Raw genomic sequence first — 22952 nt, 5'->3', positions numbered from 1 at the left:
TACACTTTCTTTTCTTGATTCCCCTTGGTGGATTGTCTACGACGCCTATAACGAGCCCCACCGGTCCCGTTGGTTGTGTGTGTGTATGTGTGTTTTACAACAAAGGAGACAGCTCAAGGGCACAAAAAAAAGGAAACAATAATAAAAAAAGCTCGCTACTCGCTGCTCCTATAAAAAGAATCCAAAGAGGTGGCCGAAAGAGAGGTCAATTTCGGGAGGAGAGGTGTCCTGAGACCCTCTTGAAAGAGTTCAAGTCGTAGGCAGGAGGAAATACAAATGAAGGAAGATTGTTCCAGAGTTTACCAGCGTGAGGGATGAAAGAGTGAAGATGCTGGTTAACTCTTGCATAAGGGGTTTGGACAGTATAGGGATGAGTATGCGTAGACAGTCGTGTGCAGCGGGGCCGCGGGAGGGGGGAAGGCATGCAGTTAGCAAGTTCAGAAGAGCAGTCAGCGTGAAAATAGCGATAGAAGATAGAAAGAGAGGCAACATCGCGACGGAATTTAAGAGGTAGAAAACTATCAATAGGAGGAGGAGAGCTGATGAGACGAAGAGCCTTAGATTCTACTCTGTCCAGAAGAGCTGTGTGAGTGGAGACCCCCCACACGTGAGATGCATACTCCATACGAGGGCGGACAAGGCCCCTGTATATGGATAGCAACTGTGCGGGGGAGAAGAACTGGTGGAGACGACACAGAACGCCCAACCTCGAGGAAGCTGATTTAGCGAGAGAGGAGATATGAAGTTCCCAGTTGAGATTTTGAGTTAAGGATGGACCGAGGATATTTAGTGTTGAAGAAGGTGACACCTGAGTGCTGTCGAAGAATAGGGGATAGGTGTTTGGAAGATTGTGTCGAGTTGATAGGTGGAGAAATTGTGTTTTTGAGGCACTGAAGGACACAAGGTTCCTTCTGTCCCAATCGGAAATGACAGCAAGGTCTGAGGTTAAGCGTTCTGCAGCTTCCAGTCTGGAGTCGTGTACTTCCTGTTGTGATGGTCTTCTATTGAAAGAAGTTGAATAATGCAGAGTGGAGTCGTCGGCGTATGAGTGAACAGGTTTAGGGGAAGAACAGTGACCGTCTACCACCGCAGAGATAGAACGGCCGGAAAGGAAACTGGAGATAAAGGAACAGAGAGAGGGATAGAATCCGAAATAGGGCAGTTTAGAAAGCAAAGACTTGTGCCAGACTCTATCGAAGGCTTTCGATATGTCTAGCGCAACTGAGAAAGTTTCACCGAAACGGCTAAGAGAGGATGACCAAGAGTCGGTTAAGAGAGCAAGAAGATCGCCAGTAGAACGCCCCTTGCGGAACCCATACTGGCGATCAGATAGAAGGTTAGAAGTGTAAAGGTGCTTTTGAATCTTCCGGTTAAGGATTGATTCAAAAGCTTTAGATATACATGAAAGTAAAGCTATTGGGCGGTAGTTTGAGGTATTGGAACGGTCACCCTTCTTTGGCACAGGCTGTACAAAGGCATACTTCCAGCAGGAAGGAAAGGTAGATGTGATAGGCAGAGACGAATGAGTTTGAACAGGCAGGGTGTCAGCACGGAAGCACAGTTTTTAAGGACAATAGGAGGCACTCCATCAGGTCCATAAGCCTTCTGAGAATTGAGGCTAGAGAGGGCATAGAAGACATCATTCTTAAGAATCTTAATAACAGACATGAAGGAGTCAAAGGGGGGATGAGTGTGTGTGTGTGTGTGTGTGTGTGTGTGTGTGTGTGTGTGTGTGTGTGTGTGTGTGTGTGTGTGTGTGTGTGCGCACGCACGCTTTGTTTTGATCTGTCCCTCTGCCTCCAGGCGTTCTATTTACCCGTTCAGGTACGGTCACGCCCCGTAAACGTGCTGGTGTAGTGTGAATCGGCCTTGAATGCAGTGCTACGCTCCCCGAGGCTGTGCTGGTGCCAGTCGGTGACGGAAGCGTGTTCACATTATCTAACACTGACAGGCTCCGGACCGGGCCGTAGCGCCGCGGACCTGCAAAATATTCTCGCCGATAATCCCGACCGGCAACTGCTGGTGAAGGTCCGCGCCGGAGACGCGCAGGTCCGTAGCAATATGAACACAACAATGTGTTTCTCATTGAAGAATATTTTGTCGGTCCGGAACGGTACGTTCCATGCCGGTCACTTTACATATAGTGTGAGTCAGCCTTAACGTGGTGGTGGTGGTGGTGGAGGAGGAGGTGGAGGAGATAGTGATGGCAGTGGTGGTGATGTTAGTGGTGGTCGTGATGGTGGTAGTGGTTATGATAGTGGTAAGTAGTTTTGATGGTGGTGGTGATGATGGTGGTGGTGGTGATGGTAGTGGTGGTGGTGGTTATGGTAGTGGTCAATAGTGGTGGTGGTGGTGGTGGTGATGGTAGTGGTGGTACTATCAATTAAATTAAATATATTTCTCCGGCACTTGTTCTTGATATTGATCATCGGCGTCAAGTTGGTGCCCTTAGCATTTTATTTAAAGTTTTTAAGAATAATAATCGGCATCCCTTACACAATGCTTTGCCTGATCCTTTTACTCCTGCCCGGGTCACGAGGTTTTCCTCTTAGTCAAAACGATCTTGCTTTTAATCCTATGAATTTTTGTACGACACAATTCTCACGATGTTTTCTTCCGTCGTTGACACGTTTATGGAATCAGTTACCCAATGAGATTGTCCTTTCTGCAGACATTTCTACATTTAATTCTCGTGTGAATGTCTTTTTGAAATCGTAATGTTATTTTTCCTCCTTTGGCTTTGACTGGCCAGTTTCTTAACTATTCGTTGCCTTTACTTTTCTGCAATACCTTTTGGTATTTTGTGTGGTTGAACTTGTATCCGCACCCTGAAGGGAGGCTTTGGTAGCTTATCATTATAATAATAATAATAATGGTGGTAGTGGTGATGATGGTGCCCATGGTGGTGGTGGTGACGGTGGTTGCGGTGGTGGTAGGTCGGGATAAGCAGAAGCTCAGCCTGTTTACTGTGGTGGCGTTTCGAAGTAACTTTGAGTGAAACTGTTTTAGTAAGACCAGGGATTACGGGACAGAGGAGGAGGAATAGGTTGAAGAGGGGGAGAAAGTGGAGGCGGAGGAGGAGCAGGAGGAGATTGAGGACGTGGTGATGAAATATAAAGAAGAATCTTGCTGAATTATGGATGGGCATGATTTACATGCACGATTAGCGAGGCGAGGGTACGCAGAAGGGTCAAGGGCAGCACCACCTGGCGGCGCTCTTCTTCTCTTTTGTCAGTTGTAGGTGAGAAGGGGGTGCCTGGGGCCGGAGGTAGAAGTGGCGGAGCAAAGGATGGAAGGATGCAGCAGACAAGGAAAGGACAGCATTATCCTTCGGGCCATATTTTTAAACATTTCGTCGCCCAAGCACGCACTCATTTGACATGGCTTTCGTAGGAGTTGTGGCTATTTCCAGGGGCAGTTCTTTGACCCTGGTGGAAGTTTGACAAAGCGTCTGTACCATGAACTCAAAAAACACTCAAGATAATGTAATTTTCCTCATTTTTGGCTTTTAGAAATAACTGATGTGAGAGACAAGAGCATCTAAAAATACAGACCTTACTCTCCTGCCACCTCCACCACCACCATTCCTTATTAAACAACAGGATAACAATGAAACGAAACATAATAACAAAGGGCAACACAATTATCAAAACAAGAGCAGCATTAACAACATCAGTAGTATCAGCGACAGCAGCAGCAACAATAATAACAGCAATAACAGCAACAAAAAAAGTAATATCCACAGCTGAGAGAGAGAGAGAGAGAGAGAGAGGATGTGTGTGTGTGTGTGTGTGTGTGTGTGTGTGTGTCCCTATTGCCGGCTAAAAGTAGGGCATGTGGAAAACAAAAACAAAAATAGACCAAACCGGACAAAGAGAAAAAAAAAAGAGATAAAATATGATGCGAGTAGGATTTTTTTTTTTTGTAATAAAAGCTAAAAAAAAAAAAAAAATACGGTCGAAGGTCAGAAATAGACTTTGTGAAGGGTGAAAATCAGTGGACGTCACTCTGCGGTGGAAGGAATGAAAGAATAAAATGAGGCAAAAGGAAATAAAAGAAGAAAGAAAGAAAGACGAAAGAAGAAAAAAAAACAGAATCTGATGTGTACAAAGTGACAGACAACACCGGGAATTAAATAAAACCTTGGGGGGGCCGAGAAATGCCAGTGCTGAATACTATAAAGGTCGACAACCCAGAAATGAGACAAGAAAAAAATCGTGACGTAATGAAAAGACACGCCCTGATTCGAGGAACTGTTGTTTTATAAATATTAGAAGAAAAAAACCCAATGAAAAAAAGCGCGAATAAAGAAAGAGAACTAGAGGAATAAAAGGAGGGGGAAAAGGAGGAGAAATAGCATGAGTGATAAAAAAAAATAATAAGCAAAAGAAGAAGAAAAAGGAGAAGAATAAATAAATAGAAAGAAGAAAATGAGGAAGAGTAGGAAAAGTAAAAGGAGAATAAAGAAATATAAACCAGGTAGAGAAAAGGGCAGCGTATGGGAAGGAAAAGGAAGGAGGCAGGGTATGACAAAATGAATATCAAAACCAAGCAAAAAATATGAAGAAGAGGAAGGCAGACGAAGGGAGAAAGCGGAAAGTAAAGAATGCGGCAAAGATGATGAAAGAAAGAGAGAAGGGATAAGAAAGGAGAAAATGAAGAGAAGAGCAAACAAAAAGAACAACCCGAAGCAGATGTAGACAAACCAAAGAGATGAGGAGGACAACGAAGAGGGGAGCAGAGGAAGAGAGGAAGAAGGCGCTAAAGAATGCGGCAAAGAAAATGAAAAAAGAGCAAAAAAAGGACAGAAAAAGAAGAGCAGCATAAAAAAGCCGAACCCGAAGCAGGTGTAGGCCCCGGGGTGGCGACACAGAGCGCCTCATAATTTTCCCAAAACTCGACTCGTGTAAACAGTTGCAAAATCACATGTTTTGGCGAGGCTGTTTGGGGAAGGAGGGAGAAGGGAGAGGGGGGTGAACGGGAAGGGAGGAGGAGGTGCCGAATGGTGAATAAGGGGAAGAAGGGAAGGAGGGAAAGGGAGGGGAAGGGAGCGGTGTTGAAGGGACAGTAAAAGGGAGAGGGATAGGGGGATATTGAGGAAGAATGGGGTGGGGGAATGGGATGTTGGATGGGATGAAAGAGGGGTAGGTCTTGAAGGGTGAGTAAGGGGGAGGGAAGGCAGGGGGATGAAGGGGGAAAGGGGGATGGGGGAAGGGGGTGGTGAGGGAAAAGAGGGGCAGGTGTTGCAGGAAGGTAGAGAAGGAGGAGGGAAGGGGGATAAAGGGGAAGGAGGGAGAGGGGAAATAGTGTAATTAAAGGAAAGGAGGGGAAGGGAGAGGCGTTGAAGAGGGACTAAAGTGGAAGGGAAAGGAGATGAAGGTATAGGAAGAGGAGGGGGAAGGTCGTATTGAAGGGGAAGGATGGGGAAGGAAGGGAGGTGAGGTTTTGAAGGGTGAGTAAGAGCGGGGTAAGGGAAAGAGGAAAAGGTGGGAGTGGAAGGGGAAAGCGGTTGGTAAGGGTTAAAAAAATAAAAAAATAAACGGGCCGGCTGTCAGGTGCACCATTATCGAGTTTGGAAAAAAGTAAATCTAACTTTGCCGGCTTATGTTTCAGTATTAAAAGCCGCCGCTAGGAGTGAGTGTGGGCGGCGCGCGACTTTTTTTTCTTCTCTATTTGCATATTTTTGGATATTGAATATGAGCTTTTTGACGCTTTTTTTCGTTTTTTCGCGTATCCAGTTCACATGAGGTGAAAATCTGTGACGGTGGGCGAAAAGAGAGAGAGAGAGAGAGAGAGAGAGAGAGAGAGAGAGAGAGAGAGAGAGAGAGAGAGAGAGAGAGAGAGAGAGAGAGAGGGGATGGAAGGTGTGGGACGGCATATGAAATTTCAAGAGCTTAATTACCTAACCTAACGTGTGTGTGTGTGTGTGTGTGTGTGTGTGTGTGTGTGTGTGTGTGTGTGTGTGTGTGTGTGTTTAAAGAGCCTCCATCCGGAAGGGAGTTACGATGGGAACAATCGGATAGATTGTTCGCATTGTAATTAATCGGCCCCTGCCGGAACGCCGATGACTGTGGCACTCAACCATATCTTTTACTATGCTACAGATAAATAATACATAAAACATAAGAATTATACATAATGAATAACAAAATAAAGGTCGAGTTGGGTCTTGTGGGGCGCTGCTGGCATAGCGCTGCTGCGTTCCCGCGGATCACTGCGAGGCTGACCCGCTGCCGCAGCCACTCTGTTTCTCGCTTTTCCCCCGTCCTCTATCGGATGCGCCTGCCCAGGACACACACACACACACACACACACACACACACACACACACACACACACACACACGACCACACACACACACGACCACACACTGTTACACGTGCCTCTTGCTAACGTTCTTCTTTGTGACATAAATATCAATGTTGACGCTTTCATGTAAAATGAAAAAAAACCACGAAAAAAAAACGAAAACGAACACAAACTTTGATCTCCACTACGCCACAGTTTTCTTCGGGCCCAGGAGCACTCAGTTTCTTCATGTTTTTTTTTTCGTTTTCTTTCTTTTTATTCACTCCGTAATTCCTTCATGAACGAGCATCTGAAAACTCTCTACTGTCAGTACCCTTACTGACATCCAACTCTAATAGCGTATAAATAAAACAATCACAGGAGGAGGACTGTACTCTTTGCGCCTCTAAAAAGTTGCATTCCACGACAATACTTTTAGATGCGTCCGTGGCTCCTCGTTTATCATTTAAGAGGGGGAGTTGGAAGGGGGGACGAGGCGGAAGGAATGTCAGAGTGTCTGGTGGAAGTGGTGGTAGTGGTAGTGGAGATAGTCTTGGTGGTGGTGATGGTGATGGTGGTAGTATGCCAGGTTTTGAAATGATGATGGGGAGTGTGTGTGTGTGTGTGTGTGTGTGTGTGTGTGTGTCTGAGGGTAATGGTAATGATGGTGTTTGTCGTGGTGGTGGTGGTGGTGGTGATGTATTGATGATGGGGTGAATTTCATGCTTGGTCGTTGTCACAGGAAAAAAAAATGTCTGAGGGTGATGGTGGTGGTGATTGTGATGGCTATTGTGGTGGTTGTAGTTGAGTGGTGGTGGTTGTGGTGGAGTGGTGATGGGTAGTGAAAAGATGATGGGGTGACTGATGGTTGGTTGTTCTGGGAGGCAAAATATAAAACACTGTGTCTGAGGGTAATGGTGGTGGTGGTGGTGGTGGTGGTTGTGGTGCGTCAGTTCGTGAAGAGGTGATGGGGTGACGTTGATGGATGGCCGTTGGCGAGGAGGAAAAAATAAACTTTTTAAAGGGACATCTGCCTTCACGCGGACCTGTCTGTCTACACCAAATCCTGTAGGCCTAAAATGGCTGTCCTCTCTCTCTCTCTCTCTCTTCCCTTCGTCAGTCCTCTGCCCGAAACTGTCGCGCTTTCCTTACTTCTTAATTGCTGTCACCTGGTTCGAACTCATTACCGAGAGCCGTGACGATACTTCGCTTTATGTGTGTGCTTGTGGTTCAGTGGGTAGAACATTAACGGAATATGTGACCACGTACGTCTCATTAACTCGTATTGATTTGAGCCACCGAGGCGCAGAGAGCTAACGTGGGTAGACGTGTTTAACGAGCTACACCTTGCGGGAATATTACTCTCGGGAACTTCATTTAGCACATCGTCACATGGGAAACAATGACGAGGCTGCTGTCTGAAACTGCCTCTCAGATGATATAATTAGCGGGACAATGGATGACGTGGGTTGATTTAGACACGACGTTGGCAGGCTGGCAATTGCAAACCCACACCCACACCTACCCACTCACATCCACACACCCACAACCACACTGTCTGTCAGATGATTAGCTAAATGATGGTTGACGTTGGTTGATTTAGACACGATGCAGGTATATGATTGTACACCCACACCCACACAGCCACACACACACTCTCGCTCTCTCTTCCAAGCCCACCATGTAACTCAAGGAGGAGCGCGGTGGTCACAGAATCCCACCTTACTAAAACGACGATGTATATATGAGAATAATCTTTGTCGCCTCGTGCGCTAAGAGCCTTATCTCCAGTTACGGTGCTCTCCTCTTCCTCTTCCTCCACCACCCCTTGCCCTTCTCCTCCTCCTCCACTCTTTCTTCTACCTCCTCCTACTCCTTCCTCTCTCCTTTCCTCTCTTTCCCCATTACCCTCTTATCTTATTAAGGGCTTAAGGGTATCTAGTTCCCTTTCTACCGATCTAGCCAAATGCCGAAAGCTCTTGTCCCTTCCTCTGTCCCTCTAAGGCGAGCTAAGTTTCCCGCCACAGCGTTAAAATTCTGTCCAACCAGTCCCAAGTTTTGCTGAGAGTAGCCCAAGTTCCCCAAAAGCTACGTCTCCCCCTTGCTCCCCTACCCCTCTTTCATTCCCCAACCTTCCGTCTTTACTTCGAAGTCTCTGTCTGCGTGTGTGTCTGAGTGTGTGTCTGTCTGGCTGTTTGTCTATCTGTTTGTCTGCCTATTTACTATTTGCCTGAGCACTTTAAACTGTTTTTGTCTGTGTTTGTTTCTGTTTCTCCGACGATTTGTTTATTGTTTTTGTGCCTCTGTCTGTGTGTCTGTGTACATGTCTTTCTGTCTGTCTGCCTGTGTCCTGTTTGTCTCTGTTAGCTTTCTATGAAGGAAAAAAAATATGCAGACTAAAGAAAATCCAACAGAAACAGAGAACAGAAAAATAAAAGATCACATAACATGACACAGCGCCTTTGCTTTGACCATTATTAACTCTCTCTCTCTCTCTCTCTCTCTCTCTCTCTCTCTCTCTCTCTCTCTCTCTCTCTCTCTCTCTCTCTCAATCAGTGCCGCCGCCGCCACCTTCCCCCACGGTGACAAATCGCTCCAGGCTCCACTACAACTCGACTAGATTCAGAGCACTTCGTCTGCGTCACTCCCCCCCACCCCCAAGCCCCTCCTGCCACCCAACCTTGCTACCCCCAGATCGACCCCCGCCGCGGCCCTCTCACGGTGGTTCCTCAAAGTGCACTGAACACCAATTGGACAAACCATCTCCTCTGTTTCTGTATGTGTTCGTTCCCCTTTGCCTGACTCTGTGTGGGGGAGATAGGGGGAAGGGGTCGTGTGTGTGTGTGTGTGTGTGTGTGTGTGTGTGTGTGTGTGTGTGTGTGTGTGTGTGTGTGTGTGTGTGTGTGTGTGTGTGTGTGTGTGCGTGCGTAATTCACCACGGCCTGATCACGTGTTGGACTCGTAATTGCCAGCAGGTATCCTCCCGACATGAGCAAGTGCTTTTTAAGAACATAACGTAGGAGTCTGCAAGAGGCCGGTAGGCCTGTACTAGGCAGCTCCTTTGAACCTAAGCTCCCGTGTATCTAACCCCACCTAATATTGCTGTCCATGAATGTATCTAATCTATTTCTGAATGTGACAATTGTATTGGCACTCACCACATGACTGCTAAGCCTATTCCACTCATCCACCACTCTGTTAGTAAACCAATTTTTGCCTATGTCCCTGTTGAATCTGAATTTATCCAGTTTAAATCCATTACTATGTGTCCTACCTGTTCTCTTACCAACAAAACCTTATGAATATCCCACTTATTAAAGCCCTTCATCCATTTATAAACCTCGATCATGTCTCCACGCACCCTTCTCCTTTCTAGAGAGTGCAAGTTTAACTGTTTGAGTCTTTCATCTTATGGCAAGTTTCTCAACCCTTGAATCATCTGAGTCATCCCTCTCTGCACCGATTCTAACATTTTGATATCCATTCTATAGTAAGGTGACGAGAACTGAACCGCATAGTCAAGATGAGGTCTAGCTAATGCTAAATATTATTTGAGGAAGACTTCGGCGCTTCTGTTGCTTACGCTCCTTGAAATAAATCCCAGTACCCTGTTTGCTCTCTCTCTCTCTCTCTCTCTCTCTCTCTCTCTCTCTCTCTCTCTCTCTCTCTCATTTGTGTGGAGGAGAATTAATATGTGTTTGAGCTCAGGGAGGAGGAAGAGGACAAAATGGTGGGGAATATGAAGAAGGGAGAGAAGAGTGAGAGGAGAAAGGGGGGAGAGTAGAGGAGGAGGAGGAGAGGAGGGGGGAAGAGTGAGGAGGAGGAGGGGGAGGACAAAATGGTGGGGAATATGAAGAGGGGAGAGAAGAGTGAGAGGAGAAAGGGGGAAGAGCAGAGGAGGAGGAGGAGGAGGAGGGGGAAGAGTGAGGAGGAGGACTAGGATTAGGAGGAGGAGGAGGATGTGGGGGGATGCGAACCAAAGATTACCAGTTTTTCTTACGTATTGAACCCTGTCAGCTACCACTCCCCCCTCATCCTCATCCTCCTCCCCCTCCTCCACGGAAAGGTGTGTGTGTGTGTGTGTGAGTGTGTGTGTGTGTGTGTGTGTGTGTGTGTGTGTGTGTGTGTGTGTGTACGCGCGCGCGAAAGATAGATTTCGACGAATCATTTGCATCACAGAAAATAAACGTAAAGTGAAAAATAGAAAGACATATCAGGAAAAACTTAAACAAAAGTCAGAATACGCGCACTTACAAATTCCAAGCAAACACTACACTGGAATTCACTGATAGATATGTGGTATTACGGGCAAGGTAAGGAATGGAAAAGAATTGAAAAATATGTATAGAAATGTGATAAAAAAAGCATCGTGAGGAATGAAAAAAGAATGAAAAATATGGAAAAAGATGTGGTAATAGGGGAGAGGTAAGAAACGAAATATAAATGAAAAATCAGTATAGAGAGATGTGATAATAGGGACAAGATGATGAATGGAAAAGAAGTGAAAAATATATATAGAAATGTGGCAATGGACGAAAGATAAGGAACGAAAGAGGGATGAAAAATATGAATAACGTGAGTACGGCTTCCGCTTCCTATCAATTAATCTCTCTGTCGCACAAGAATATGAAAGGCGAGGCGGCGTTGCGGGGGCCGAGCGAGGGCGACGCCGGCCATTTCGAGAAGACAAATGAATCTGGTATTCGCTGAGGGAGTAAACTGCACCCCGGCGCCCTACGTAAGCCCGGGTTACACGCACGAGAATATCCAGTTCGTGTTTCGGGGACCTTTTCAAAATCTTTCTCCTTCTGTTCCACCTCTTATTCCTCTTTCTTTATGTTTCTCCGGTTTCATTTTTATATCTTTTTTTTCCGATTTTCTCGATTTTGTTCATCATTGTTTCCTACCTTCCTCTCCCTCTTCACCTCTTCCTCATCCTCCTGAACATTATTTATCTTTCTATGTGTAGTTCCTCCTTTCTGTCTTCATCTGCCTTCTTTTTTTCGTTTTTTATTATCTTTTTCATCATTTTTTTCCCCTCCATTCACACTTCATCCTCCTCTTTCTGTTAGGCTTCATTTTTGCTTTCTTTCATATATCTCGTCCTAGTTAGCTCTTCTTTTCGTTTTTCTACATTTTTCATCACAGTTTTTCCCTTCCATTTCCACCTTCTCCTCCCCCTCCTCCTTCTGAGCTTCTTTTTTCCTTGCTTCTATGTCTCCTTTTTTCCTCTTTTTTTCATTATTCTATCTTTTCGTTATAGTTTCCCAGCTCCCTCTTTTATTCCTCCTTTCCTCTACCTGGGCTTCATTTTTTCTTTCTTCTAAATATCTTCTGTTTCCTCCTCTTACTTCTTTTTCCGTTTTTTCTATCTTTTTCCTCACAGTTTCTCCCTTCTTCTGCACCTACTTCTCCTCCTCTTTCTCCTCTTTCCGCCTTTTTGTCTCTGCTATCATAGTCATCCCTCGCCTCCTTCTCCTCCGACTCCTAATCATCATGATTCGCATCGTCATTATCGTCATCACGCTCCTCACTGGCCTTTCAGATACTCCACTTCACGAGCTCAGGTGAAGAGTGAGAAACGAAGGTCGTATTACGTTCCTTAATTATGCAACTCATCAACCTTTTCTTTTCACACACACACACACACACACACACACACACACACACACACACACACACACACACACACACACACACACACACACACACACACACACACACACACACACACACACACACGCACACACACACCAAAGGGTCATTAATTAAAGTATTAATGTATTAATTAAGTGTATTAATTTTTGATATATCTGGAATCGTGTTTTGTTCATAAGACGCAATACATAACTTATTAGTGAAGATCCATCGATACTGGATACTGTGACAGACTTTGGCAATTAATGATAGCAATAACAGAAATGATAGGAGAACAGTATACTAATAATAACAGTGGGAATGGAAGAGAGGAGCAGCCACGGCAAAGTTAATGTGACGTGTGTGATCTATTATTTTTCTACTTTTTTCGTTTTTTTCAGTCTTTTTCGTCACAGTTTTCCCCTTTCCTCTTCACTTCCTCATTCTCCTCCTATAGGGTTTTCTTTTTTTCTTCTATATATCTTCACTCGTTTTGTCTTCCTTCTTTTCTTTTTCTTTTTTATCACTGTTTTCTCCATTCTTCTCTTTCTCCTCCTCCTCCTCCTCCTCCTCTTCCTCATACAGGTAAGGTTGGTCTAATAAATACTAAAGGAGGTTGGGCAGGTGATCATCGACAGGTAGAGGGACACAAGGAGTACCACGCAGAAGAAGAAGAAGAAGGAGAAGGAGGCGGAGGCGAGAAAGGAATTGATAATGATGGGTAGCAGCTTATTACGAACCCCTGTTAATTAATGGTAAAATAATTGAATCCGCTATTACCGCCTTTGAGATTATTACTATTCAAGGAACACTCGGGAGAACGAAGGGAAAGGAGTAGGGGAAAGTAGGGGAGAGTAAGGGAGAGTTCGTTCAAGTGTGGGAATGTTCTTGATATTCTAATAATGTGTGCATATTGGATCTTCTTTTTCTTGTACCACTGTTTCCTTTGTCTTGGCGGTTGCAGTGGTGGTCTTGGTAGTGGTGGTGGTGGTAGTAGTAGTAGTAGTAGTAGTAGTAGTAGTAGTAGAAGCAGTAGTAGCTATGGTAGTGGTAGTATCGGTGGTACCCAAGATATCATCAACCCTTCGTTAACATTCCTATAGGCCTACTTAGCTTTTAGGCCCATTCTCATTCTTGAACTCTTGATAGCTCCATTATGAGAGAATTTCAATGATGAGGATGATATAAAATGCCATCACAGAATTCTTGGCAAAGGGTAGATATTAAAATACTAATCATGGTGGTGGTGGTGGTGGTGGAGGGGAGGGCACGGTGATGGCTGGCGGAGGTTAGGTCGGCCAGTGTTAACGAGGCGGCAATATAAGGAGACACTCGCGCATAAATTAATCCAAAGTGTTGAAGGCAGGCCAAGACCTCGTCCTCCCCCTGCCAGACGAGGCCATAACGGGCTTCTTTATCTGCTGCCATATTACGGGGCGAGAGAGGACGAGGCACGCCGAGGGGAGAACAGGGATGCCGCTACGGTCTGAGAGAAGGGAGAAGGGGCAATAGCAGCCGGCAGGTAAAAAAGCAGATGGGAAACATTATGAGAAGGAGAAACGACAGGAAAGGGGAGACGGGACATAGCACAAATGAACTGAGAGGGAAGAGAAGGATAAGATGAAGGAAGAAATGAAGGCAACTTGAAGGAGGTAGAGGGAGAAAGAGAGAGAAGCAGCATGAGGTGTTTTGAGTGGAGGAAAGAAGTGAGGGAAGGAGAATAGCATCTGCAGTGAGGAAATAAGATGGTTAGGGAAAAAAGAGAGGAGGTAGAGGGAGACGGAGGAGAAAGGGGCATGAGGTGTTGTGAGTGGAGGAAAGAAGTGAGGGAAGGAGAAAGAGTCTAGGGCGAGGAAAAGAAATGGGTAGGGAAGGAAGGTTAAAAGAGTGGTCGGGAGGGAAGAAGGAAAAAGGGAAGGGAAGGGATAAGAGGGAAAAAACACTGAGGAGGCATTTTAAGTTGGAGAAAGGAGGGGAAACAGAGAAGGGAAGGGAGTACACAGGGACGAAAATAGATGGGCGAGAGAAGGAGGAGGAGGAGGAGGAGGAGGATAACGCAAGAGAAGGGAAGGATGGAGGGAGGGAGGGAGGGAAATGGGAGGAGAGAAACACACACACAAAAAAAGAGTGCATCGGATAATGAGTTGAAGGTAATAAGAGTAAGACGAAGATAATTGGAGCAGGAGGCGGGGAGGGAGGGAAGGAGAGTGAAAAAGAAAGGGAGGGAACGAGAAACAAGGACAGAGGAGGGGAATAAAGGAAAAAGGAAAGGAAGAATAGGAGGAGGAGAAGGGACGAAGTGGCGTCGTATCTACGTAGCATTACAGAAGCAGTTTACGACGAAAAAAAAAAGGTTTAACGAAGACGAAGGAGAGTTACTTTAGATCAGCCCCGAGACTTATAGAGGGGCATTAGGAGCAAGGGGGCGTGATGGGGAGGAAGAGGGGGAGGGGGAGGGGGAAAAATTGGGAAAAGGGGGGTATCAAGACAGGCTCTCCCTATTTCAGCGGCTTCCTTAATCGCCGCCGCTAATTCTCTCTTCTACGTACTAATAATCTTCTCGGCGCGGGACGGAGAGAAGGGGAAAAAAAACTTGCTGGATAATTAAGAGGAAGGAAAAAACTTGCTGGAGGAATTGAGGGGAAGGAAAATGGCCGTCGAGAAGTATTATAGAGAAGGAAAAGGAATTAAGAAGAAAGGGAAGATAATTATTGAGAAATTAAAAGGAAGGAAAAGAAGTGCTTAGAAGGAAGTAAAGGGAAGGAAAAGAATTTACTCGAGTAAGTATGAAAGGGGAGGAAAAGGAATTAGATGAGAGGCAACATGTGATCGTGAAATTAAAGGAAGGAAAAAAACGAGCTCGAGGAATCAAAGGAAAGGAAAAAAATGTGATTGAGGAAGTAAAGGGAAGAAAAAGAGAACGTAGTAGAGGAAATAAAGGAAAGAAAGAGCGATTGAGGAAAAAAGGGAAAGAATAAAAGCTTGAGGAATTAAAGGGAAGGAAAACCGTGCTTGAGAAAATATATAAAAGAAAAAAAACGTGTCTCAGGAATTTAAAGGAAGGAAAAAAACGTCCCCGAGTGATAAGAAGGAATAAAGGAAGTTGCTCTTAGATATAAAGGGAAAGAAATGAAAGTGCTCGAGGCATTAAAAGTGAAGGATAAACGCGCTTGAGGAAATAAAGGAATGGATAAAAAAAAACTCCCTCAAGGAAAAAAAAACAAGCCTTTGGAGATTAATTTGAGAACGTGATCCAACGCGATACATCAACCCCAAGCCAACTACCAAAAAAAAAAAAATGGAAAGAGGGAGATTAATGACTCGAGAGGCCAGATTCTGAACCACCCTCACCACCACCACCACCACCACCACGAGCATAATCACGCCGATCGGTAAGGAGTAAAAAATAACCTGAGCCGACGGAGCGAGACAGGGATTGAGGAGGAGGAGGAGGAGGAGGAGGAGAGAGCGGATAAAGGGAGGGTAAAAAAAAGAGGAGGCCCTTGTGGAATGAACCATAGGGAGGGATTAGAAAACGATCCGGAAGAAGGGACGAAGACTAAGACGATTCGGAATGAGGAAAAAACGCGAAAAGGCAACACGAAGCGAGGAGACGAAGCATGAAAAGGAGGAGGAGGAGGAGGAGGAGGAGGAGGAGGAGGAGGAGGAGATAACAAGATTGAGATGAGGGTGGAAGAAGAACGAGTGAGGAGAAAAGATGAACGAGGAGAAGGAGGAGGAGGTAGATGAGGAGAGAAAGAAAACAGAAGAGAAGAAATAGAGGGATGACAAAGAAGAAAAAGCAGCAGAAAAAAAGAAGATACAATAGGGTGAAGGTTGAAGTAGAAAAAAAACAGAGGAACAAGTAGAAAGGAGGAAAATAGAAAAGAGAAAGAGAAAAGGGGAACCTGGAGAAAGAGAAATAGGAGGAAAGGAGGCGTAGAAATAGAAAAGAAACCAGGAACGGAGGGAAAGTGGCAGAGCAGAAGAACAAATAGATAACACGACCCAGGAAGAGGAAGAGGAAGAGGAGGAAGAGAAATATGCGAGTAGAAGTAAAAATAATAAAAAGAGTAACCACAAATAAGAGGAAAAAAAAGAAAGGAAAGTAGTAGAAATATAAAAGAGGAACCAGGAAGAGGAGGAAGAGGAAGAGAAATAAAATAAGACTAGGAGTAGAAGAGAAAAAAGTGGAACCAGCAGGAGTAAGAGAAACAGGAGAAGAGTAGAAGCAGGGAGAGGAAAAGAGAAATCAGGAATAGGAGAAGAAGGAGCAGAAGGAGAAGGGGCAGCAGGAGGAGGAGGAGGAGGAGGAGGCCGCGTCGTCCCACTGAGAGCACCGAGGAGTTAGCGCTATCGTCCAGGGGCAGGCGGGGGCTTTTCGGGCTGAGCCTCTGCTTTTGCCCCTCAGCCGCCTCTTCGCTGCCTCGCCGACGACGGCCCCGACCAGGCTCCGCGGGGCGCCTAGAGGAGGTGCAGGGTGTGTGGGGGGCGTGACCATGGGACTAACTGAGGGGAGTGGTGTGCGCAAGAGAGAGGGGGTGCTACTGCTGCCCCTCATCTAGCCTCTACTCTTCCTCTTCCTGCTTCCCCTTTATATTTCTACTCTATTTACTCTATTTCTCTTCCTCTTGGTTGTTCATTTCTTGGAAGAGTGGTGGGGCGAGGGGAGAGGGGTGGCGTAAACATGTGACCTACTAAGGGGGGAGGGGGGCGGGGAGGGGGAGGGAGAGGGGGAGGGGGAGGGGAAAGAGGAAGGGGAGGGGGAGGGGAAAGGGAAATGGGAGGTGCTACTGGGGCTCCGTAGGGCAGTGAGGCGTGACTGAGTGTGTTTATTTTACTCTATTGGGTGCCCGAGGAGAGATGTGTGCCGTGTGTGTGTGTGTGTGTGTGTGTGTGTGTGTGTGTGTGTGTGTGTGTGTGTGTGTGTGTGAGTGTACGTGTGTGTGTGTGTGTGTGTGTGTGTGTGCAATTTTGTGGCTGTAAGTGCCGTACAAATCCTCGAGGAAGTTCTACAGAAATTTATTATACAGCGGAGATGGAGGAGAGAGCGAGAGAGCGAAAGCAAGCGAGCAAGTGAGCGAGCAAGAGAGAGAGAGAGAGAGAGAGAGAGAGAGAGAGAGAGAGAGAGAGAGAGAGAGAGAGAGAGAGAGAGAGAGAGAGAGAGAGAGAGAGAGAGAGAATGTTAGGGTGGGAGCTGTGGGCTTAGAGAAGTGATCTATGGAGAGCTTACAGAATTGGCCTTACTCTCTCTCTCTCTTACTCTCTATCTCAGTACGGAGAGAGAGGGGATGGAGAGAGGGAAGGGGGGGTAGGGAGGGAGAGAGGGAGAGAGAATGAGGAGAGAAGAGGATGCTTATGGGAAGGAGGATGGAAGGAAGAGGTTGCTGGTAAGGGAGGTGAGAGGAGAGAGAAGGTGAAGTAAATGGGGGTCAGGGATCAGAAGTTGCTTGATGAACATAGTCGAAAGCCAGGCGGGGAAGTTGTAGGCCAGGGAGGGTGAAAGATGGATGTACAGGAAATGAAAGCGAGGCAAGATTTGTGTGTGTGTGTGAGTGAGAGAGAGAGAGAGAGAGAGAGAGAGAGAGAGAGAGAGAGAGAGAGAGAGAGAGAGAGAGAGAGAGAGAGAGAGAGAGAGAGAGAGAGAGAGAGAGAGAGAGAGAGAGAGAGAGAGAGAGAGAGAGAGAGAGAGAGAGAGAGAGAGAGAGAGAGAGAGAGAGAGAGAGAGAGAGAGAGAGAGAGAGAGAGAGAGAGAGAGAGAGAGAGAGAGAGAGAGAGAGAGAGAGAGAGTCGTGCAATAAATGAACCACAAATCAACAGACGCGGGGAGGAAGATAAAATAAGACAGCGAAAACATAAAAGGTAAAAATAATGTGGCGGAAGGAGGGAGCGACGGAATAGCCCATAAAACAGCAACATCAAAACAAGCTCCTTAGACTCTTACAAGGACGAAGGGGAGAGAGAGAGGGAGAGGGAAAGAAAGACAGTTAGAAAATAAAGAGGGACGAGGGAGCGAGGCGATAGAGTAAAGCAGAAATAACAAAAAGAAAAAAAACAACAACAAAAAGACAGTTAGAAAAATAAATACGAAGAAGGGTTAATGGCGATAGAGTAATACAAATTAACAGAGATTTACACTTGGGGAGAAAGACAATGAAGAAAGTAGGGAACGAAGGAGGGAGGGGGAAAGATGATAAAGTAAAAGAAGGTAATAAAACAAAACGAAACATACATAGAAGAGAAGGAAGAAGAGGAGAAAGAGGGAGAGACTATAGCATAAAATAAACGAAACAAGGACAACGGAGTGAAAAAAAAGCGATAATAAAAAAAGCCATAAAACAAACACGAAATAAAACCACAAACACAAACTCCACATCAGGCAAAACAAGACTATATATATTCCTCGTCCTCCTTCTCCTCCTCCCAAGCCAAAAGCCCATTAAGGCAAGTGTAAAAAAATATATGACGTGATAAAAACTAAATAACCACTTCGCGACGTCACATCCGAGAAACAATAACTTCCTTAGTCTTTCCTGCGCTGCCTCCTCCTTTCCCTCCTTTCCATGCGGCACTTTTCTCGGCCTTCCCTCTTCGCGTCGCCGCCCGAGATAGGGGACGGAAGGGCGGCAGGACGGTAAAGAAATGAACGAGAGGGACAAGTGAGTGAGGGGAAGGAGGGGAAAACGCTCACGATACAGCCTCTTCCGGCACACACGAAGGGCAGCTTGTCACTCATCCACTGTTTCTCCATCTATCATGTTGGCGCTTTTTTTCCCCATTCCCTCGGCACCCCTTCTTCCATGCTCTCTCTCTCTCTCTCTCTCTCCACTTTTTTCTTTGATATTCTCTTCATGAATATCTTTTTCAGTGGCGGGATTTAGTTTTAAAACCACTACGGAAAGTTATATTTGTTTCTTCATCAACTTCTTTGGTTTCTCTCTCTCTCTCTCTCTCTCTCTCTCTCTCTCAGCTAAACTTCCCTTACATCAACCATCTCCATTAAGAAGTTGAATAAAACACTTCGGCACAAAAAATACCATCATATTTAACGGGCCTTCTTTCGTCTATTCCCTATTTTTGGGGATGAAAGTCTTGATAAAGTGCTGGATTTTAACACTGAATTGATATCAAATACTCTCTCCTACCTCTGTCACGTTGTATGGGACTCTGAAAATATTGACAACTCTACGCTAGGGAAACAAGACTCAGAGAACTCAATATCTCGACAGCATTGTCATTGGCCTAAAATTCTTCTCAATCCTTCCCTCATGACCTTCCACAACGAATACTTTGTTCCTTCGCTGCAACTTCCTTGTGACTTTTCATCAATCTCTCTCTCTCTCTCTCTCTCTCTCTCTCTCTCTCTCTCTCTCTCTCTCTCTCATTTCCGTACCTCCCTCCCTCCCTCCCTCCCTTCTTCCCTCCCTGCCGGCGTCCCATAACCTCATCATCAGTCGAGAAACTTTTAAAATCAGACACAAATTACTTTCAGAAGTTGCCAGACTACCTTTTGTGTGTGTGTGTGTGTGTGTGTGTGTGTGTGTGTGTGTGTGTGTGTGTGTGTGTGTGTGTGTGTGTGTGTGTGTGTGTGTGTGTGTGTGTGTGTGTGTGTGTGTGTGTGTGTGTGTGTGTGCGCGCTGTTTCAGGTGAGGGTAATACATGTCTTTAGTACGGATAATAAGTTGAAAGTTACACATAATTTCATCTGAATAAACAAAAACAGGAAGAAGTAGATGGTGAATTCTTATCTTCTCCCACTCTGTATCTCTCTCGCTCACAGCACTGGAGGTAATTATGACGAAGGAGGAGGAGAAGGAAAAGGAGGAAGAGGAGGAGGAGGAGAGGGACGATGAAGGAGAGAAGTACGAGGACTAGGACAAGGAAGAGGATGAGAAGTAGAGTTCGACAAGGGAGAGGAGAACAAGGGCGAGGAGGAAGAGGAGGGGGAGAAAGGAGGAAGACGAGAGGAAGGACAAGCAGGGAAAGAACAAGGAGTGGGAGGAGGAGGAGGACGAGAAGGGAGAAGAGGAGCAGGATGAGGGAGATGCGTAATTGTGTCTGTTTTGTGTGGGTTGGTAGATAAGTCTATGAAAGTTGGGTCTCATCAAGGCTTCCAGACCCGCGAGATAATCAAGGTGTGACAAAGGCGAAGATGGAGAGAGAGAGAGAGAGAGAGAGAGAGAGAGAGAGAGAGAGAGAGAGAGAGAGAGAGAGAGAGAGAGAGAGAGAGAGAGAGAGAGAGAGAGAGAGAGAGAGAGAGAGAGAGAGAGAGAGAGAGAGAGAGAGAGAGAGAGAGAGAGAGAGAGAGAGAGAGAGAGAGAGAGAGAGAGAGAGAGAGAGAGAGAGAGAGAGAGTGAGTTTCCAAGTGCGTGTGCGTGTGTGTGTGTGTGTGTGTGTGTGTGTGTGTGTGTGTGTGTGTGTGTGTGTGTGTGTGTAGGCGCGTGTCCTGACCGTGACCTTCGAGCTATGAGGGATCATCGTCCACGTCCTCGTCCTCGTCAGGTGTGTCGTTGGCACCACCTGTAGCCTCACACCAGACGTTACGAGCTTGTAAAACCTCGCCCGGTGACCAAGACGGGAACAAAGTGAGAAAGAAGAGGAGGTTTTACGGAAAAATGGAGGTAAAGAAAAGAGGCATGGAGGTGTCAAGGGAAAGTCAAGGGTAGAGGAGGCTTTACGGAAAGAGGGAGGTAGAAACGAGGGGTATGGAGGAGTGGAAGGAAAGTCAAAGGTAGAGGATGTTTTAGGGAAAGAGGGAGGTAAGGTAGAGGGGCATGGAGGAGTGGAGGGAAAGTAAAGGGTAGAGAATGAAGAGGAGGAGAAAGAAAAGGGGGAATTGGAGAAAAGAGGGAAAAGAAGGGGAGAGAAAGGGTGAAGAAAATAGGAATAAAAAGGGAGAAGAAGTAAAGAAGAAAGGCTTGGAGGAATAGAGGGAGAGTCAGCGGTGGAGGAGAAGGAGGAAAGACAAAAGGTGGATTTAGTGAGAGGAGGGGAAAGAAGAGGAGGAAAACGGTAAAAAAGAGGAAGAAATGGGGTAAAGAAGGAACAGAAGTAAGGTCAGGGGTGGCGAAGGAGGGGAGAGGAGGAAGAGGAGGAGAGGGGCACGGAAGAAATGGTGAAAGGGGGGGAATAGCGGAGGACGAAATGAGTGAAAAAAGGAGGAAGAAACAGGGTGTCGAAGTAAAGAAGTGAGCTAGAGAGGAATAGAGGGAAGGTCAGGGTAGCGAAGCAGGACGAGAGGGTAAAAAGGAGGAATTGGTACAAAGAGAGAATAGGGAGGAGGAAAACGATGAATAAAAAGAGGAAGAAACGATATGAAGAAACAAGAGGAAACAAGAGGATGGCAAATGGAGTGGGTGGCATAGTTTCAACCGTGTGTGTGTGTGTGTGTGTGTGTGTGTGTGTTTGGGGTAGGGTATGAGTCAGGTCTCGCCGTCCAATGCAACATGAGGCAAAAAAAAAAAGCTGCCTAAATCTTCTGTCACACCTGGCGGCCTCCCTACCTGAGCCGCGCCGCCCACCTGTAACCCGACTCCCCTCCCGCCCGTCGTGAGGGGAGGGGGATTACTGGGAGGGGAAGGAGGAGGGAGGGGGCTTGACGGGGTGGATGTAGGGGTGATGGGAGGAGGAGTAGAGAGGAAAAAAAAAGTTAGATGTAAGAGGAGGCGGAGAGTGTTGTAAAATAGCTGTAAAAGTTGACATGACGTAAAGAAAGGACAGAAAACTATCAGTATGAGAGGGGCGGGAGAGAAGGAATGGGGGCGCTGGACGGAACAGATGCAGTGAGTGGTGCGGGAGGATACATGGGAATGGCTGAAAAACGAGACAGAAAGGTTGGTAAAAGTAACGTTGGGGGAAACGCTTAAGCTGCGCACGGCCTAGGGACTCATCTCCGTCACAGTGCCTCTGCAGCGTACAGAGGAAAGTAACCCATTACCCCGGGACACAGGGCCACTGCGACGTCCATGTTACCATAGTTTAACTTCACTATGTTTCCCAGGTACCCCTTTATCGACCATCAAGGCAGGGAGGATGAACAGCTGGCAATGTGGAAGGGGCTGGTTGAAGGGAATGATTAGCTAAAGGTCATACATGTAGAAGTTAAGAACAGATGGAGAGTGACAAAAAAAAAGTTACAACAATTGCCTATAGACATGGACGGGAAGGATTAGTTGTTAGTGATGTGAGGAAAGATGGAAATAAGTAAGAAGCGTTTAGATATAAGGAGACGATAAGGGATGAAACATGATGCATAAGTTACTATAGACGGAAATAAATGATTGGATATACGGGGGAAGACCTGGAAAGGGAGCGGAAGAGGGAAGATGTAGAGGCATGAAAAAAAAGAGTACAGGTAACTATGTATGCAGAGGAAAGGATTAAGGTGCGATCAGGGTAAAAGACTAACGATGGATGGATGAAGAAGGGACAAGTAAGGAGGAAAAGGAGGAAGTGGACGAGGAGGAGGAGGAGGAGGAGGAGGAGGAGGAGGAGAAAGAAGAGGAAGAGCAGGCAGGAAAAATTCTTGGACGAGGTGAAGTTAGTCGTACGTGAAGGTAAATGTTGTGAGGCTAACGCGATAAAATTACCCACCCAAACTTCCCTCGCACGAAACAGGCGGCGAAAAGGAAAAAAAAATCTAAAAATCGATCGAGAATGAGAGAGAGAGAGAGAGAGAGAGAGAGAGAGAGAGAGAGAGAGAGAGAGAGAGAGAGAGAGAGAGAGAGAAGACCACACACACACACACACACACACACACACACACACAACGAAGACAAATAAACAGGCAAGAGATATAGGGCCAGATACGTGTACGGGTGTTTCCCTTCAATTTGTGTTTCAATAGCCCTCCGCGAGACAATTCTGGTGCACAAATACCCCACGGGCGACGGTAAATAAAAGAAGGGCGGTTGAATTTCGATGTGCAGGATAACGCACATTTGGTTCTTTACATATATGCCCCAGTGTCTGTCGGGCGTGGTGGCTGGGGAGGAAGTGGAGCTGGCGGGGAGCTGACGGGTGAGCTT

At 46.1% G+C, this 22952-nt stretch overlaps 1 protein-coding gene across 1 annotated transcript in view; it reads right to left on the bottom strand.

Annotated features, from left to right (window-relative positions):
* Positions 1-21892, bottom strand: part of LOC126999139 (protocadherin Fat 1-like) — a 62896-nt gene extending 41004 nt beyond the window's left edge. Inside the window, exon 1 of the mRNA XM_050861468.1 lies at positions 21863-21892. Coding sequence (XP_050717425.1) covers positions 21863-21892 — 30 coding nt within the window. The remainder of the gene's footprint in view (positions 1-21862) is intronic.
* Positions 21893-22952: the final 1060 nt, after the last annotated feature.

The sequence above is a fragment of the Eriocheir sinensis genome, chromosome 16 (genome assembly GCF_024679095.1).
Source record: "Eriocheir sinensis breed Jianghai 21 chromosome 16, ASM2467909v1, whole genome shotgun sequence".
Taxonomy (NCBI): Eukaryota; Metazoa; Arthropoda; class Malacostraca; order Decapoda; family Varunidae; genus Eriocheir; species Eriocheir sinensis.
This window is presented reverse-complemented; position numbering and strand designations above follow the sequence as displayed.